Genomic DNA, 17,088 nt, shown 5'->3' on the forward strand with positions numbered 1-17,088 from the left:
TGTTCCAGTAGTCTTGATTCTTTTTTCTTTCTTTTTTTTTTTTTTTTACATGGGCAGGCACCAGGAATCAAACCCGGGTCCTCTGGCATGGCAGGCAACATTCTTGCCTGCTGAGCCACCGTGGCCCACCCAGTAGCCTTGATTCTTGAAGATGATTGTATAAAGATATAACTTCTACATGTGACTGTGTGATTGTGAAAACCTTGTGTTGATGCTCCTTCTATCCAGGGTATGGACAGATGAGTAAAAAGGTATGGCTAAAGAAATAAATAATAGGGGGGACAAAGGATAAAATAAATTGGGTAGATGGAAATACTAGTGGTGAATGAGAGGGAGCAGTAAGGTGTATGTGAAGTATGAGTTTTTTCTTTTTATTTCTTTTTCTGGGGTGATGCAAATGTTCTAAAAAATGACAATGGTGATGAATACACAACTATGTGATGATATTCTGAGCCACAGATTGTACACCATGTATGGAATGTATGTGTGTGAAGATTTGTCAATAAAAATATTTTTTAAATTATATCTTAAAAAAACCCTACATCAATATATATCACTCCATTTTAAACAATCGTAGCATTTGAAATTCTAGTACCTATTTCTCTCCCCTTAATAGTCATCTGTTCCATATGTTCCTTTTAATTTGTGATTACCCTACTCACTTCATTTAAATTAGGTTAAATTAACTTCTAATAACATGGCTATATGAAAAGTACATTTTTAAATTATTAAGGCTCAAAAAACATTTTTATAAAATAATATTTTGAAAACCTCTAACCACAATCTTAATGCTAAATAAATTAAGTAAAATTAAATCTTAAGGTTCAAAGTGAATTGCCTCAAGAGCTATATTTAGTGGTCTCTGTGAATGTGTATCAAACATAATTGAATCATTTAAATTGCAGTATCACATATAATTGTAAGACTTTTCTGACTATAACTCAAAATTCAAAGGAAATTAAATAAGCACTACTTACCTTTTAAAGTGGGCACGTTTCTATTGGGAAAATGAGTGTGAATATATCTTTAGTCAACTATTATCATAATATTTTATAGTACTTACACTCCACTTTATTCCAACATCCAGTGAGAAAACTACAAATTGTAACTAATTTGCCAGGGTGAATGCAGGAACCAAAAAAGTGATGTAAAACAAAACACCCAGCAAAGATAAGAGGGGTGTTTGCTTTCTATTGCACGTATCGTGGGTGCAGTAACGGCGTAGGACTCTGAGCGTCGCTGTTCACCTACTAGGAGAGAAACGCAGGCAGAACTCAATCCGGATTCTCAGAGACACAAAGCCCCACAGATCCCACAAACCTGCTCCCGGCAGCAGCGAAACTCACTCCGGGATTTAAGGTGCTCAGGCTGCAGAGATTCCACGCACCTCCAGAAAGAAAAAGGAACCGATTGATAAATACGAAACCGGCCCAGGGAGGACCGGAAAGAATCCCGCGTCTAGGCAGCAATGGCCGCTCAGAGGACTCGCCCGGACCGCAGCGAGCTGATCCTGCTCTGCCTTTTCCTCCGGATGCCATGGGAGGCCGGAGCCCGGCAGATCCGCTACTCCGTTCCCGAGGAGTTACAGAAAGGTTCTTTCGTGGGAAACATCTCTCAGGACCTGGGGCTGGAGCCCCGGGAGCTGGCGGAGCGCGGGGTCCGCATCGTCTCCAGAGGTAGGACGCAGCTCTTTGCTCTGAACCCGCGCGGCGGCAGCTTGGTCACCGCGGGCAGGATAGACCGGGAGGAGCTCTGCGCTCAGAGCGCGCGCTGTCTGGTGAGTTTTAACATCCTTGTTGAAGATAAGGTCAAACTTTTCGGGATAGAAATAGAAGTAACTGATATCAACGATAATGCCCCGAAGTTCCAAGCAGAAAACCTAGACATAAAAATTAATGAAAACGTCGCTCCAGGCATGCGTTTTCCTCTCCCGGAAGCTGACGATCCGGATGTGGGCGTGAATTCCCTACAGAGCTACCAGCTCAGCCCGAACAAGCACTTCTCCCTCGGAGTTCAGAGCCGAGCCAGTGGCCTCAAGTACCCGGAGCTGGTGCTGGAGCGCGCCCTGGACCGCGAGGAGGAGGCGGCGCACCACCTGGTCCTCACCGCCTCGGATGGGGGCGACCCTCGCCGATCAGGCACTGTCCTCGTCACTGTGACTGTTTTCGATGCAAATGACAACGCGCCGGTCTTCACCTTGCCCGAATATCGAGTGAGTGTTCCTGAGAACCTGCCCGTGGGCACACTGCTGCTAGCGGTCACCGCCACCGATAGGGACGAAGGAGCCAATGGAGAAGTGACGTATTCATTCCGAAAATTACCTGACGCACAATTGTCGAAATTCCAACTAGACAAAAATACTGGGGAAATAAGAATATCAGAAAATCTAGATTTTGAAGAGACAAGCTTTTATGAAATAGAAATACAAGCGGAAGACGGAGGAGCGTATCACGCAACTGCCAAAGTGCTGCTTACAATAGAAGATGTAAATGACAACAGTCCAGAGGTGACCGTCACATCTCTGTTTAGCCCAGTGACCGAAGATTCCCCCTTGGGGACTGTGATAGCCCTTTTAAACGTGCACGATCTAGACTCTGGACAGAATGGGCAAGTCACCTGTTCCATCTCAGGGAACCCACCGTTTAAGTTAGAGAAGTCCATTGACAGTTATTATAGACTGGTGACGCAGAGAGCCTTGGACAGGGAACAGGCATCTTCTTATAGTATCACTGTAACAGCCACTGATGGGGGAAGTCCGCCCCTATCAGCGGAAACTCACCTCACTCTGCAGGTGGCGGACATTAATGACAACCCCCCCACCTTCCCTCACAGCTCCTACTCCATCTATATTCCAGAAAACAACCCCAGAGGCGCCTCCATCTTCTCGGTGACTGCATACGACCCCGACAGCGAGAAGAATGCACGGGTCACCTACTCTGTGATCGATGACACCCTCCAGGGAGCGCCCCTGTCCTCCTATATCTCCATTAATTCTGACACAGGCGTCATGTATGCGCTGAGATCCTTCGACTACGAACAGTTTCGTGATCTGCAGATGCAGGTGACTGCCAGTGACAGTGGGGACCCACCGCTCAGCACCAACGTGTCGCTGAGCTTGTTTGTGCTGGACCAGAACGACAACGCACCCGAGATCCTGTACCCCGCCCTCCCCACCGACGGCTCCACCGGTGTAGAGCTGGCACCCCGCTCTGCAGAGCCCGGCTACCTGGTCACCAAGGTGGTGGCAGTGGACAGAGACTCAGGACAGAACGCCTGGCTGTCCTACCGCCTGCTCAAGGCCAGCGAGCCGGGCCTCTTCGCCGTGGGGCTGCACACGGGCGAGGTGCGCACGGCACGGGCCCTGCTGGACAGAGACGCGCTCAAGCAGAGCCTCGTGGTGGCCGTCCAGGACCACGGCCAGCCGCCTCTCTCGGCCACCGTCACGCTCACCGTGGCCGTGGCCGACAGCATCCCAGACGTGCTGGCCGACCTGGGCAGCCTCGAATCGCCCGCGGAACATGACGGCTCAGGCCTCACGCTCTACCTGGTGGTGGCCATCGCCGCCGTCTCTTGTGTCTTCCTGGCCTTTGTCATCGCGCTGCTGGCCTTCAGACTGCGTCGCTGGCACAAGTCGCGCCTGCTGCAGGCTGCGGGTGGCGGGTTGGCGGGCGTGGGCGCCTCGCACTTCGTGGGCGTGGACGGGGTGCGGGCTTTCCTGCAGACCTATTCCCACGAGGTCTCCCTCACCGCGGACTCGCGGAAGAGCCACGTGATCTTCCCCCAGCCCAACTACGCGGACACGCTCATCAGCCACGAGAGCTGTGGGAAAAAGGATCCTTTGTCTATGTTAGATGATTCGAAGTTTCCGATAGAAGATACACCTTTGGTTCCAGTGAGTTCTATTTTTACTCCTTTTCTTTCATTTAAAAAATATATTGATTTTACTCTTGGGTTTGCTGCATGATTGGGGAAAATTCAACCTTTGTGTTCATCACTCTTTCCTCCAACTCAGTGTCCTCTCGATGAAATCTTAGAGGGGGATTGGATGCTTATTGAGGCTGACATTGTTTAATTATTTGGTAAATATTCACCTCTTCTCTTTTGTCTTTGGGCTATTATGCTTAGCTTTCCAAAGCCTATATTTCATAGTTTTATTGGATATAATACTGTCAATTCCTAATTGAAAACTTCCATATAAAAGTGTGTCACTCTTCTGGGTGGACACATGCTGAATATCTAGCCTCGTAGACCTCATACTCAAAGCTTGTTCCTGCGTTTTGAGGACAGGTCTGGTGAAAATAGGTAAATTTCAGAAATAAATGCTTCGCTTTATTGGAAACATAACCCAAAGCCCAAAGTCACTAAGTGTTGTTTTTCCCAAGGAGAAGGACAAGACACCTTTGTGGTTATATTTTTCAAACTATACATTGTAGTGACAATTTGCAGTAGAATCTACTTCCTAGAGAAAATTAAACCCTTCGTTTATGTTCTCGTCAATTTGTGACAATATATGCTTAATGTTTTCCAACTATAATCATATTTGGTAAAACTACAGCATTCTTTTTGGCAGTGATTCTCTAATTCCATAGTACTATGTGGCATTAGACCTTCCTTGCTCAATAGGGATTATAGAATTTTATTGATGATTAAATTAAGGAAATTTGAGTTCTGCTTCTGTCTCCCCACATCACCTTTTTTTAATGTTCCAACCTCTAAGGCTGCAAATAAATATAAATTTGGGGAGATGAATAGATTTAGTTACACATTTCCAAGAACAGGTGTCTGGGATTTGTGCTCAGGGTATTTCGATGGCCCCTTGGTGTAGAGGAAGGAAACCCCACCTCTGAACTTGAGAGCCAAAATAAACTAGTAGAGTTCAAAGGAAATGCCATTTCTGCAGGAGATCAGAAGATACTCATAGAAGTACACAAAATTCCAAACAAATGATTGCTGGAATTAGTGATGAGTTCATATAGTCCAGTGAACAAAGTGATGAATTTAGTTTGATCTATTTTAAAATTATTAGTAATATCCTTTGAAATTAATATGGTAGGATAAAGATTAAAAGTATTCTAATGTGTCTCAACATACTCATGAAATCATGACTTTTTCACGTTAATATTTGTTTAGTGATAGTCTGGGAAGGAGAATGCACCCATTAGTGCTGTAGTTATCAGTTATTGAATCATTAAGCAATCATTTTAAATTTCTGTCCCTGACAGTCAATATTGCAATATATGCATCTCAAATGATTCCATTACCTTGAAAATACTCTTTTAAAAAACTACTTTTTTGACAGTTGTAGTTGTTGTGAGCAAATGTTTTTATTTTAAATATGATTATTAAATGCAGTGCAAGACACTCAGGATGATATTGAGGGATATGGCAATGGTTACATTCTGTTCCTAAATATGAGGAGAAAGGGTTATTACTTTCAAGCTGAGTATAGGCTACAATTGACAAAAAAAAAAGTACTGGGCTCATCTTCATCATCTTCATTTCCTCCAACTTCGTGGATAATAACTCTTAAAAGGAACAGCAGTGATTGCGTCTGGATGGAGGAACTGGATAGTAATGAGCGGTGAAATGGAAGGCCTACTTTACACTCATCCTTTTGTACCTTCTTTAGTGTTCAAATAAATAATTTAATTCTCTACTAAAAATAAGCTTACTTTTCAACGTATGGTTGTCATGCCCATTCAAAAACGTTTCACGATAAAGATGCAATCACTAAGAGAACACATTCAAATAATTTAGTTATCAACTTGCAAAGAAAAACACAAAAACTTGAAATAGCGTTGGAAACGCTGCAGTCCCACACGGAGCCTCAGGGCGCCGCTGTCGGCCAGTGCAGAGCAAGAGCGGACGCCCGGGATCCCTCAGCCTCTAGCCTGGGATTCCCTGCGCAGCCACAAACACAGAGAAGAAACCCGCGCCCACCCGGGGGCTCCCGCCGCGCGGACCTGGTCCCGCACGCACGGATTCCCGGCCGCAAGACTCGGGGCTCCGTCTGTCCCGGGCCGGAGGCTCTTCCCGTGACGCCGTGGACTGCGTTGTCGGCCTGGGACGGCGGGGGCCGAGCGAGCACTGGAGCGAGGCATGGGAGGGAGCCGCGCGCAGAGGCGCCGGGCCGGCCGGCCGCAGGTACTGTTTCCCTTCCTGCTGTCTTTGTTCTGCCCCGCGCTCTGCGAGCCGGTCCGCTACGCGATTGCAGAGGAGCTGGCCACGGGCTCGGTGGTGGGGAACCTCGCCAAGGATCTAGGGCTCAGTGTCCAGGATGTGTCGGCTCGGAAACTGCGAGTCAGTGCGGAGAAGCCGCAATTCACCGTAGACGCGGAGAGCGGGGACTTGCTTGTGAAGGAGAGAATAGACCGTGAGCAGATGTGCCGAGAGAGAAGAGACTGTGCGTTGCAGTTGGAAGCCATGGTGGAAAACCCCTTGAATATTTTTCATCTCATTGTGGCGATCGAGGATATTAATGACCACGCCCCTCGATTTCGTAAAGATGAAGTTATCTTAGAAATCAGTGAATCTGTCAGTCCAGGAATGCGAACAATTCTTGAGTCTGCAGAAGATCCCGATATTGGTACGAATTCTCTGAGAAAATACCAACTAAGTCCTAATGAGTATTTCTCATTGCTGGTGAAAGATAATCCCGATGGTGGCAAATATCCAGAATTACTATTGCAGGAGACCCTGGACCGAGAAAAGCAGAGCGCTCACCACTTAGTCCTGACAGCTTTAGATGGCGGGGATCCGCCCCGAAGCGGCACCACTCAGATCCAGATATTGGTCATCGATGCCAATGATAACGCCCCGGTGTTCAGCCAGGAAGTGTACAGGGTCCGCCTTCCGGAAAACGTGCTCCCGGGCACCTCGGTGCTGAGGGTGAGGGCCACAGACCAGGACGAGGGTGTCAACGCCGAGATCACCTACTCTGTACTGGCTGTTGCTGACAAAGCCCAGCACGTGTTCTCACTGGATTCTACTACAGGAAACATCATAACGAATCAGTCCTTGGATTTTGAAGAAGTAGAAAGATATACGATGGATGTAGAAGCAAAGGACAGAGGATCTCTTTCTACACAGTGTAAAGTAATTATAGAAATTCTTGACGAAAACGATAACAGCCCGGAAATAATCATTAATTCACTCTCTGATGAGATTTTAGAGGATTCCCATCCCGGAATGGTGGTGGCCCTCTTCAAAACACGGGACCGGGATTCCGGGGAAAATGGAGAAGTTACATGTACTTTAAGCAGAGATGTTCCATTTAAGATTCATACTTCTAATAATAATTACTACAAGCTTGTAACAGACGGGGCCCTGGACCGAGAGCAGACCCCCGAGTATAATGTCACCATCACGGCCACCGACAAGGGCAAGCCGCCCCTCTCCTCCAGCAAAACCATCACCCTGCACATCGGCGACGTCAACGACAACGCGCCGGTTTTCCACCAGGCCTCCTACGTGGCCCACGTGCCCGAGAACAACCCTCCCGGAGCCTCTATAGCTCAAGTCAGCGCCTCCGACCCGGACCTGGGGCCCAACGGCCGCGTGTCCTACTCCATCGTGGCCAGCGACCTGGGACCGCAGGCGCTGTCGTCCTACGTGTCCGTGAGCGCGCAGAGCGGGGCGGTGTTCGCGCAGCGCGCCTTCGACCACGAGCAGCTGCGCGCCTTCGAGCTCACGCTGCAGGCCCGCGACCAGGGCTCGCCCGCGCTCGGCGCCAACGTGAGCCTGCGCGTGCTGGTGGGCGACCGCAACGACAACGCGCCCAGGGTGTTGTACCCGGCGCTGGGCCCCGACGGCTCGGCGCTCTTCGACACGGTGCCGCGCGCCGCGCAGCCCGGCTACCTGGTCACCAAGGTGGTGGCGGTGGACGCCGACTCGGGACACAACGCCTGGCTGTCGTACCACGTGCTGCAGGCCAGCGAGCCCGGGCTCTTCAGCCTGGGGCTGCGCACGGGCGAGGTGCGCACGGCTCGCGCCTTGGGCGACAGGGACGCGGCCCGCCAGCGTCTGCTGGTCGCTGTGCGCGATGGGGGACAACCGTCCCTCTCGGCCACCGCCACGCTGCACCTTGTCTTCGCCGACAGCCTGCAGGAGGTGTTGCCGGACCTCAGCGACCGCCCCGCGCCCTCTGATCCCCAGGCGGAACTGCAGTTTTACCTGGTGGTGGCCTTGGCCTTGATCTCTGTGCTCTTCCTCCTCGCGGTGATTCTGGCCATCGCACTGCGCCTGCGGCACTCCTTCAGCCCCGCCGCCCGGGGCTGCTTTGGGGCTGTTCTCTGCTCCAAATCTGGACCCGATGTTCCAGTAAACTACAGCGAAGGGACTTTGCCCTATGCCTATAATTTATGTGTGTCTGGTGAACAAGCTAATACGGAATTTAAGTTTCTCACATCTGTGTATCATTGTTCAGCTACTCAAGATATTCTCAACAAAGATAGCTCTTCAGTGCTATTGTCCAGCGTTTTAACGCCTAGTGTTGAAGCAGATGAGAAGTCTTTTAAACAGGCAAGTATTTAACATAATGCTTTTTATATCCAATATCGTATAGGGCTGTTATTTCAAGAGTCTAGATAGTCTTGGAGCATTTCTGAAATCATCAGTGTTAAGACTAAAGTTGACAATACTTTAACTCCCCTAGTAGTTGAAGGTTTTTAAAGTTAAATATATAAAGAAATCTTAGGTGAAATAAAATTTATTTTAATGAAGGATGTGAATACAGTTATATTTTTATACTGAGGTATTTTAAATAACAACTCCCATGTCATTCCAATTTTCTCATACGGCTTGCTTTAACAAAAACATGGTAAAATCATAGCCATGCATCCCACCTGATGATCTTTTTGGTACCATGTATTTCCATATTACAAACTTCTTTCTCTTCAGGTGGCAAAAATCAATAGAAATCAAATCTACAAGTTTTCAGTTCTGGTAGTATTTTGAAAATGTTTTTTAAAAATAAGAAAGCCCTTTAAGCAATTACTCCTTTTATAAGTTCTCATGGTAAACTTAATATTGCGGCAAAATATTTCTTGGAATTTTTTTAAAAATCACATTATACGTCATTGTTTGCGATTTTAAGCTTTACAAAGTACATTCTCGAAAAGGTAATTTCTTCTAGAACCGGGACTTTGCGGATTTCCTTACACCTTGCAATAATAACATTGGACTCTAGGCGCCGCTGTTCACCAATCAGGGAAACAGAAGCTGAGAGCATCGAGTTCCTCCCTCCCCCACCTCTGCCACACAAAGCCCAGTGAGGTGGATACTTACAGATCCTGATGCTGGAAACTTAAAGTACTTCCCTTCGTTCTCTAATATATTTTGGATGCGGACGACCCGGGAGTTTGTAAATACATAAGCTGATTCAGAAACAAACCCGTGCAAGAAGCCGCGGAATACCTGCTCGGACACCGCGATGGAGAAACGGCTAAAGCGTCTGGACCGCAGCGAGCTGGTCTTGCTGTGCATTTTCCTGGGGACGCTGCGGGAGTCCGGGGCGGGGCAGATCCGATATTCTGTCCCCGAAGAGACGGCCAAAGGCTCCTTCGTGGGCAACATCTCCAAGGACCTCGGGCTGGAGCCCCGGGAGCTGGCGGAGCGCGGGGTCCGCATCGTCTCCGGAGGAAAGACGCAGCTTTTCGCTCTGAACCCGCGCGGCGGCAGCTTGGTCACCGCGGGCAGGATAGACCGGGAGGAGCTCTGCGAGACGGTAACTTCCTGTGTTTTCCATATGGAGATTCTTGTGGAGGACACCTTGAAGATTTACGGAGTGGAAGTGGAAATAATGGATATTAATGATAACGCGCCCAGCTTCCGCGAAGAAGAAGTAGAGATAAAAGTCAGTGAGCACGCAACTCTGGGATCGCGATTTCCCCTTCCTAGCGCTAGGGATCCAGACGTGGGAGTGAACGCCCTCCAGAGCTACCAGCTCAGCCCTAACAGTTACTTTTCCTTGCAAGTGCGAGGCGGAACCGATGGGGCCAAGGATCCCGAGCTAGTGCTGAAGGGGGGTCTGGACCGTGAGAAAGAGGCTACTCACTTCCTCCTCCTCACAGCTTTAGATGGAGGAGATCCCATCCGCAAGGGAACTGTTCCCATTCGTGTGCTGGTCCTGGACATAAACGACCACACCCCAAAGTTTACACAGTCTGTGTATCAAGCGAATGTTCCTGAGAACCTCAGCTCAGGAACTCGAGTGCTGGTGGTAAACGCAACTGATCCAGATGAGGGAACCAATGGGGAAGTGATGTATTCATTCCGGAATATGGAAAGCAAAGCTTCTGAAATATTCCATTTGGATTCCCGAACTGGAGAAGTCCTAATATGGGGGTCTCTGGATTATGAGAAATACAGATTCTATGAGATGGAAATTCAAGGCCAAGATGGCGGAGGTCTCCTGACCACTGCTAAACTGCTGATCACTGTTGTGGATGTAAATGATAATGCCCCAGAAATAACCATCACCTCTTCTACAAATTCACTGCAGGAAAACTCTCCCCCAGGTACAGTCATTGCCCTTCTCAATGTGCAAGATCGAGACTCTGGAGAAAACGGTCAGGTCTCCTGTTTCATTCCTAAGAATCTGCCTTTTAAATTAGAAAAGACTTACGGAAATTATTACAAGCTGATAACGAATAGAGCACTGGACAGGGAGCAGGTCCAGAGCTACAATATAACACTGACAGCAACTGACCAGGGAAGTCCACCTTTGTCTACAGAAGCTCACATCTCATTGGATGTTGCAGACAACAATGATAACCCACCTGCTTTCATCCACTCCTCCTACTCAGCCTACATTCCTGAAAACAATCCCAGAGGTGCCTCCATCTTCTCTGTGACTGCCCTTGATCCTGATAGCAAAGAGAATGCCAGAGTTGTTTACTCTCTGGCTGAGGACATCATCCACGGGTCACCACTCTCCTCTTATGTCTCCATCAACTCGGATACTGGCATTCTATATGCGCTGCAGTCCTTTGACTATGAGCAGTTCCGGGACCTGCAGCTGTGGGTGACAGCACAAGACAGTGGGGACCCACCGCTCAGCACCAACGTGTCGCTGAGCCTGTTTGTGCTGGACCAGAATGACAACGTGCCCGAGATCCTCTACCCGGCCCTCCCCACCGACGGCTCCACCGGTGTAGAGCTGGCACCCCGCTCTGCAGAGCCCGGCTACCTGGTCACCAAGGTGGTGGCGGTGGACAGAGACTCAGGACAGAACGCCTGGCTGTCCTACCGCCTGCTCAAGGCCAGCGAACCGGGCCTCTTCGCCGTGGGGCTGCACACGGGCGAGGTGCGCACGGCGCGGGCCCTGCTGGACAGAGACGCGCTCAAGCAGAGCCTCGTGGTGGCCGTCCAGGACCACGGCCAGCCGCCTCTCTCGGCCACCGTCACGCTCACCGTGGCCGTGGCCGACAGCATCCCAGACGTGCTGGCCGACCTGGGCAGCCTCGAATCCCCCGCGGAACATGACGGCTCGGGCCTCACGCTCTACCTGGTGGTGGCCGTGGCCGCCGTCTCGTGCGTCTTCCTGGCCTTTGTCATCGTGCTGCTGGCACTGAGAATGCGTCGCTGGCACAAGTCGCGCCTGCTGCAGGCTGCGGGGGGCGGGTTGGCGGGCGTGGGCGCCTCGCACTTCGTGGGCGTGGACGGGGTGCGGGCTTTCCTGCAGACCTATTCCCACGAGGTCTCTCTCACCGCGGACTCGCGGAAGAGCCACGTGATCTTCCCCCAGCCCAACTACGCGGACACGCTCATCAGTCATGACAGCTATGAGAAAAGCGAGCCACTCTTAGTAGTTGAAGACATGGCTACCAGCATAGGCAAATGTGAACCAACGAATAAGCAGGTGAGATTTATTTCCCTGAAACCCAAATGCTAGTGTCTGGGTGCATGTCTTTTAATTGGCTTTTTATGAACATGTGAGATGCTATGAAAACTGTTTGGAGGAAAACTTATTCAGTTTAGACATCTTTAGAGCAATACGTATGGATTTGCGTACTTTGCCTTTGATCAAAATTACTATCATTATCCAGTAAGGTTTTCTGAAAGTCATTTTTTAGTCCTGGCATATTTTTCTTTTGATTCTAAAAGCATAAGTTTATCTATCATAGCTTATTATAAAGTAATTTGAATTTTAATATTATTTTTCCATCACCATTGTCTTTGGCTGCCAATGTGAACTAAGTAAACACTTTGTTATATATTTCTTTATTTCTCACCTTTATTATTCTAATTTTCATGATCCTGTGGATTTAATAGCATGCTCTCTCTAGCCCTCCTATCTGTCTATCTATCATCTATCAATTTACATCTATCTTATTATTTTATCTTTCTATTGTACATCTATACATACACTCATATATACATAAATTCTGTTTGTGCCCACAGAAAAGGGGAGCTTTTCTGTGGGCACAAACAATTCTATTTTGATTCTTGATGGCTTGTAATATGTTTAGATCCTCCTGAGTGGCTCGATTTTGTCTCTTTGCTTCTTCCTACCAAAGCAGATATTGACTGCCTTTTAATATAATGGAGTCTCTCTCTCTCTTTTTTTTTTTTTTTGGACATGGGCAGGCACCGGGAATCGAACCCGGGTCCTCAGGCATGGCAGGCAAGCATTCTTACCTGCTGAGCCACTGTGGCCCGCCCATAATGGAGTCTCTTGATAGAGAAAATGTAGAACTTGCTTTTCTTAAGTTCCTGACATCTCATCTATCAGTTGGTTTTTTTTTTTAAGAAGTAATTGAATTTCTGAACTGCTGTTATTCAATTATATTCTTTTTGTCATATTTATATGTGCATGTTGAGGATTTTTACTGTAGTAAATTCACATATAGAAATAACTTATTTTGATCCAGTGCTTCTCGTAGTTATTTTCAAATCTACTAAAGGTTCTTACATTTTTCCAGATTTATTTATATGGAATCATTTGTGAACATAAGAGATGGAGTTGGTATTTAGACTTTAAAAGCGATTAATCTGGGAGGTGTTTCTCTGGGTATTTTTTGTTTGTTTGTTTATTTTCAATATGCTTTGGAGTCATGGATTCCTCCTATCTTTCCTTCATTTTATATCACTTATATGTATGCTCAGTTCCTATATTTAGAACAACTTGTCATTGAAGGTTTGAAAATTACCTAATACCACACATGCTGTCTGAGGCAATGTCTCAGAAAGTCAAGTGAGGAAAGGAGACCTATCTAGGTATTTTTATCGGAGGAATCATCTCCATATTGAGTTCAGCTCAATACTCACCTACCATTTTTATGTGTTTGGCCTGAAATTACTTGCATAGTCATGTTCCCTCTCAATTTTATATTTCTCATTTAGGAATTTACCTTAATGTCATTAACTGAAAATTAAGTGTCTGGTATTTGGGAAAGAAGAAGTTAAAATATAGAAGAGTGAAGTCCCCCAATATATGCCTAAATTTGTCTTGAAGCCAAGAAAAAGTCAGAGAGTTTTAAGTACCTAGGCATGAAATTTAAGCATCTAGTGACCGGATTTCTGTTTATGGAATTCTAAAATGTGGAGGAAAAAAAAGGTTTAAGGCATTATATGTAAATTAGATGAATAAAAAGAATATGAAAAATGATGTGTGGTATTTACCTGGGAGAAGGGGTTGTTCCGTATTTTTAAAATAGTCTGAACTAATTAGGTGCGGGCAGTCAAGGTCTTGGAGAATAAATAGGCAGGGTTGGCCTTGAAACTTGATATTAAGAAGTCTATTTTGACTCATAGGTAATGAAAAGGTCTGTCAAGATGCAACATATCGGCGTGTTAAACAAGAAGATAAAAACAAAATACCTTCACATTTCAAGTCATTAAGTTTCTATGGTAACCTATGGGGCTATTTACCTTTATATTCTCTTAAGGAATGAAAGTGTAAAACAACATTTAATAGTTATTTTCATAAATCTCTTTTATAAGTAACAAGGGAGATTTTATGGAGTTGACCATCCTTATCTTGAGTACACCCTATATAGTTTTGAGCTGTCTCATTCTGATAAAAGGGGAAGAAAAGTTGCCTGCTTATTTGATGGAGGACAATATTGGGTGTCATTTTCATGGCTGCCAAAATTTCCCTATACCACTTGAAGGATTGTTTTCCCCATGATCTTTGTTCTACCTCTGGAAAGAAGAATTTGCTTTGCTCTTCCAATATGTGCATTGCTCTGATTCTAAAAGGACAAATTTTTAACTTCTTGTTACTGGGTTCATAATCCTTCTATGAGAGTCTATCTCTAAGGAAACTTCGTGGGTAGTAAACACTGGAAAAAAAGATGCATCCAAATCTTGTAAAATGCCTCATTTCCTATATATCAGTCCGACATTTTTGTTGGAACACAATCCTGCTGAATTTGCTAAGGCTTCTGACTGCAGTTTTCTAAATGGACTCGGAGCGCCGCTGTTGGCCAATGAGCTGCAAGAGCTGGAGCCAGCGATCTACACGTTGATTTTCTGCGCAGTCACAGACGCGAGTCGGAAGGGAGAGTGGCTCGGACTCCGGCTCTCTCTTTGGCAACTGATTCCAGGATACGGATTGGGATGCTCTCAAACTGGGAGCATTGATTTTTCTCCCTAGTGGAAGCAAATATTTTTAAAGCGATTTGTGAGGTGTCTTCTCTTAACGTCCGAAGCTGCAGCGACTCGCAGAAAGGATGGGAAATAGGGCGAAGCAGACCAGCGGGACCCTGCGGCGGCAAGTACTCTTTCCCTTCCTGCTGTCTTTGTTCTGCCGGGCGCTCTCGGAGCAGATCCGCTACGTGATTCCGGAAGAAATGGCCAGGGGCTCGGTGGTGGGGAACCTCGCTGAGGGTTTGGGGCTGCCTGTACGGGATTTGTTGACCCGCAACCTCAGAGTTAGTGCAGAGAAACAATACTTTACTGTGAACACGGAGGATGGGAATGTACTAGTGAATGACAGAATAGATCGGGAGTCGCTCTGCCCCCAGAAACCTTTGTGCGTCTTGCCCTTAGAAATTGTAGCAGATAATCCCCTAAATGTTTTTCACATAAGCGTGATGATAGAGGATATAAATGACAACTCACCACATTTTCCCCAAAATAACATTGTTTTACACATCAATGAACTTGCAATTCAAGGTGCTCGGTTTGGCTTGGAATCTGCTGTAGACGCAGATGTAGGGCCCAACTCTGTCCAGAGTTACCAGCTCAGCTCTAATGAGCATTTTTCTCTGATGGCCAAGACTGAAGGCAAGAGCGCCCCTGAATTAGTGTTGAAGAAGCGTCTGGACCGGGAGAAACAGAGCTCCCATCTCCTGATCCTGACTGTGGTGGATGGGGGCAACCCCGTACGAAATGGCACTCTCCAAATCCGGATCGAGGTCACCGACGCCAACGATAACCCCCCAGTGTTCAGCCAGGATGAATATAGAGTCAGTCTGCGCGAGAATGTGCCCCCAGGCACCTCTGTGCTAAAAGTGATGGCCACCGACCAGGACGAGGGAGCAAATGCAGAGATCACCTACTCCTTTAAAATGCTGCGAGATGGTATTGGAAATGTGTTTACACTAGACCATCAAAGTGGAGAAATTAAAACCAAAGACCATATCGATTTCGAAATCAGCAGTACTTATACCATGAGCATAGAGGCCAAGGACGGTGGAGGCATGGCCGCAGAATGTAAAATTATACTAGAAATTCTAGACGAAAACGACAATGCCCCAGACGTGATTTTCACTTCGGTAGCCAGTTCCGTTACCGAGGACGCAGAACCCGGGACGGTGATTGCTCTGTTCAAAACTCTTGATAAAGATTCTGGAGAAAACGGATTGATCACATGCGTTATAAAAGAAAACGTTCCTTTTAGAATTGAATCTTCTGCCAATAATTACTACAAGCTTTTAACAGATGGAGCCCTGGACCGGGAGCAGACCCCAGAGTACAATATCACCGTCACAGCCACCGATAAGGGCAAGCCACCCCTCTCCTCCAGCGTAAGAGTAACGCTACACATCGGCGACGTCAACGACAACGCGCCGGTTTTCCACCAGGCCTCCTACGTGGTCCACGTGCCCGAGAACAACCCGCCCGGCGCCTCTATAGCTCAAGTCAGCGCCTCCGACCCGGACCTGGGGCCCAACGGCCGCGTGTCCTACTCCATCGTGGCCAGCGACCTAGGGCCGCAGGCGCTGTCGTCCTACGTGTCCGTGAGCGCGCAGAGCGGGGCGGTGTTCGCGCAGCGCGCCTTCGACCACGAGCAGCTGCGCGCCTTCGAGCTCACGCTGCAGGCCCGCGACCAGGGCTCGCCCGCGCTCGGCGCCAACGTGAGCCTGCGCGTGCTGGTGGGCGACCGCAACGACAACGCGCCCAGGGTGCTGTACCCGGCGCTGGGCCCCGACGGCTCGGCGCTCTTCGACACGGTGCCGCGCGCCGCGCAGCCCGGCTACCTGGTCACCAAGGTGGTGGCGGTGGACGCCGACTCGGGACACAACGCCTGGCTGTCGTACCACGTGCTGCAGGCCAGCGAGCCCGGGCTCTTCAGCCTGGGGCTGCGCACGGGCGAGGTGCGCACGGCTCGCGCCTTGGGCGACAGGGACGCGGCCCGCCAGCGCCTGCTGGTGGCTGTGCGCGATGGGGGACAGCCACCCCTCTCGGCCACCGCCACGCTGCACCTGGTCTTCGCCGACAGCCTGCAGGAGGTGTTGCCGGACCTCAGCGACCGCCCCGCGCCCTCTGATCCCCAGGCGGAGCTGCAGTTTTACCTGGTGGTGGCCTTGGCCTTGATCTCTGTTCTCTTCCTCCTCGCGGTGATTCTGGCCATCACCCTGCGCCTGCGCCGTTCTTCCAGCTCCGCCGCCTGGGGCTGCTTTCAGCCTGGGCTGCGCTCGAAGACTGGATCCGGGGTTTCTCCCAACTATAACACAGGAACCTTGCCTTTTTCCTATGATCTCTACGTGGCCTCCGATTCCCGAAAAACAATGTTTGATTTTCTCACCATGGCGCCAGAAATAGCTCCCCCGCAAGATTTTTCTAATGAAGCTTCTTTGGTAGTAAGTGTCACCGAGGAGACTAACAAGACGAGCTCTGACTCTGTCACTTCTTCTCATG

The 17,088-nt window shown here is 48.3% G+C and overlaps 4 protein-coding genes across 10 annotated transcripts in view; all 4 read left to right on the forward strand.

The window, feature by feature from the left end:
* Nucleotides 1-17,088, forward strand: part of LOC143663888 (protocadherin gamma-C3) — a 165,130-nt gene that overhangs the window by 64,318 nt on the left and 83,724 nt on the right. Inside the window, exon 1 of one of the 7 annotated variants that reach the window (XM_077137237.1) lies at nucleotides 11,869-17,087. The exons of the other annotated variants lie outside the window; for them this stretch is intronic. Coding sequence (XP_076993352.1) covers nucleotides 14,676-17,087 — 2,412 coding nt within the window. The 5' untranslated portion in view covers nucleotides 11,869-14,675. Of the gene's footprint in view, nucleotides 1-11,868; nucleotide 17,088 lie in introns of those variants that run through there. 7 annotated transcript variants of the gene reach the window in all.
* On the forward strand, nucleotides 63-6,039 carry PCDHGA10 (protocadherin gamma subfamily A, 10). The gene is made up of 2 exons (XM_077138144.1): nucleotides 63-3,892; nucleotides 5,884-6,039. Exons 1-2 carry the CDS (start codon nucleotides 1,469-1,471, stop codon nucleotides 6,037-6,039), a joined length of 2,580 nt encoding a protein of 859 aa, XP_076994259.1. The 5' UTR covers nucleotides 63-1,468.
* Nucleotides 3,899-8,538, forward strand: LOC143663894 (protocadherin gamma-B7-like). Its single transcript, XM_077137246.1, has one exon. The coding sequence runs from the start codon at nucleotides 6,100-6,102 to the stop codon at nucleotides 8,530-8,532; it is 2,433 nt and encodes an 810-aa protein (XP_076993361.1). The 5' UTR covers nucleotides 3,899-6,099; the 3' UTR covers nucleotides 8,533-8,538.
* PCDHGA11 (protocadherin gamma subfamily A, 11) lies at nucleotides 9,430-13,867 on the forward strand. The gene is made up of 2 exons (XM_077137243.1): nucleotides 9,430-11,860; nucleotides 13,756-13,867. Exons 1-2 carry the CDS (start codon nucleotides 9,431-9,433, stop codon nucleotides 13,840-13,842), a joined length of 2,517 nt encoding a protein of 838 aa, XP_076993358.1. The 5' UTR covers nucleotide 9,430; the 3' UTR covers nucleotides 13,843-13,867.

This window comes from Tamandua tetradactyla, chromosome 20 (genome assembly GCF_023851605.1).
Source record: "Tamandua tetradactyla isolate mTamTet1 chromosome 20, mTamTet1.pri, whole genome shotgun sequence".
NCBI lineage: Eukaryota > Metazoa > Chordata > Mammalia > Pilosa > Myrmecophagidae > Tamandua > Tamandua tetradactyla.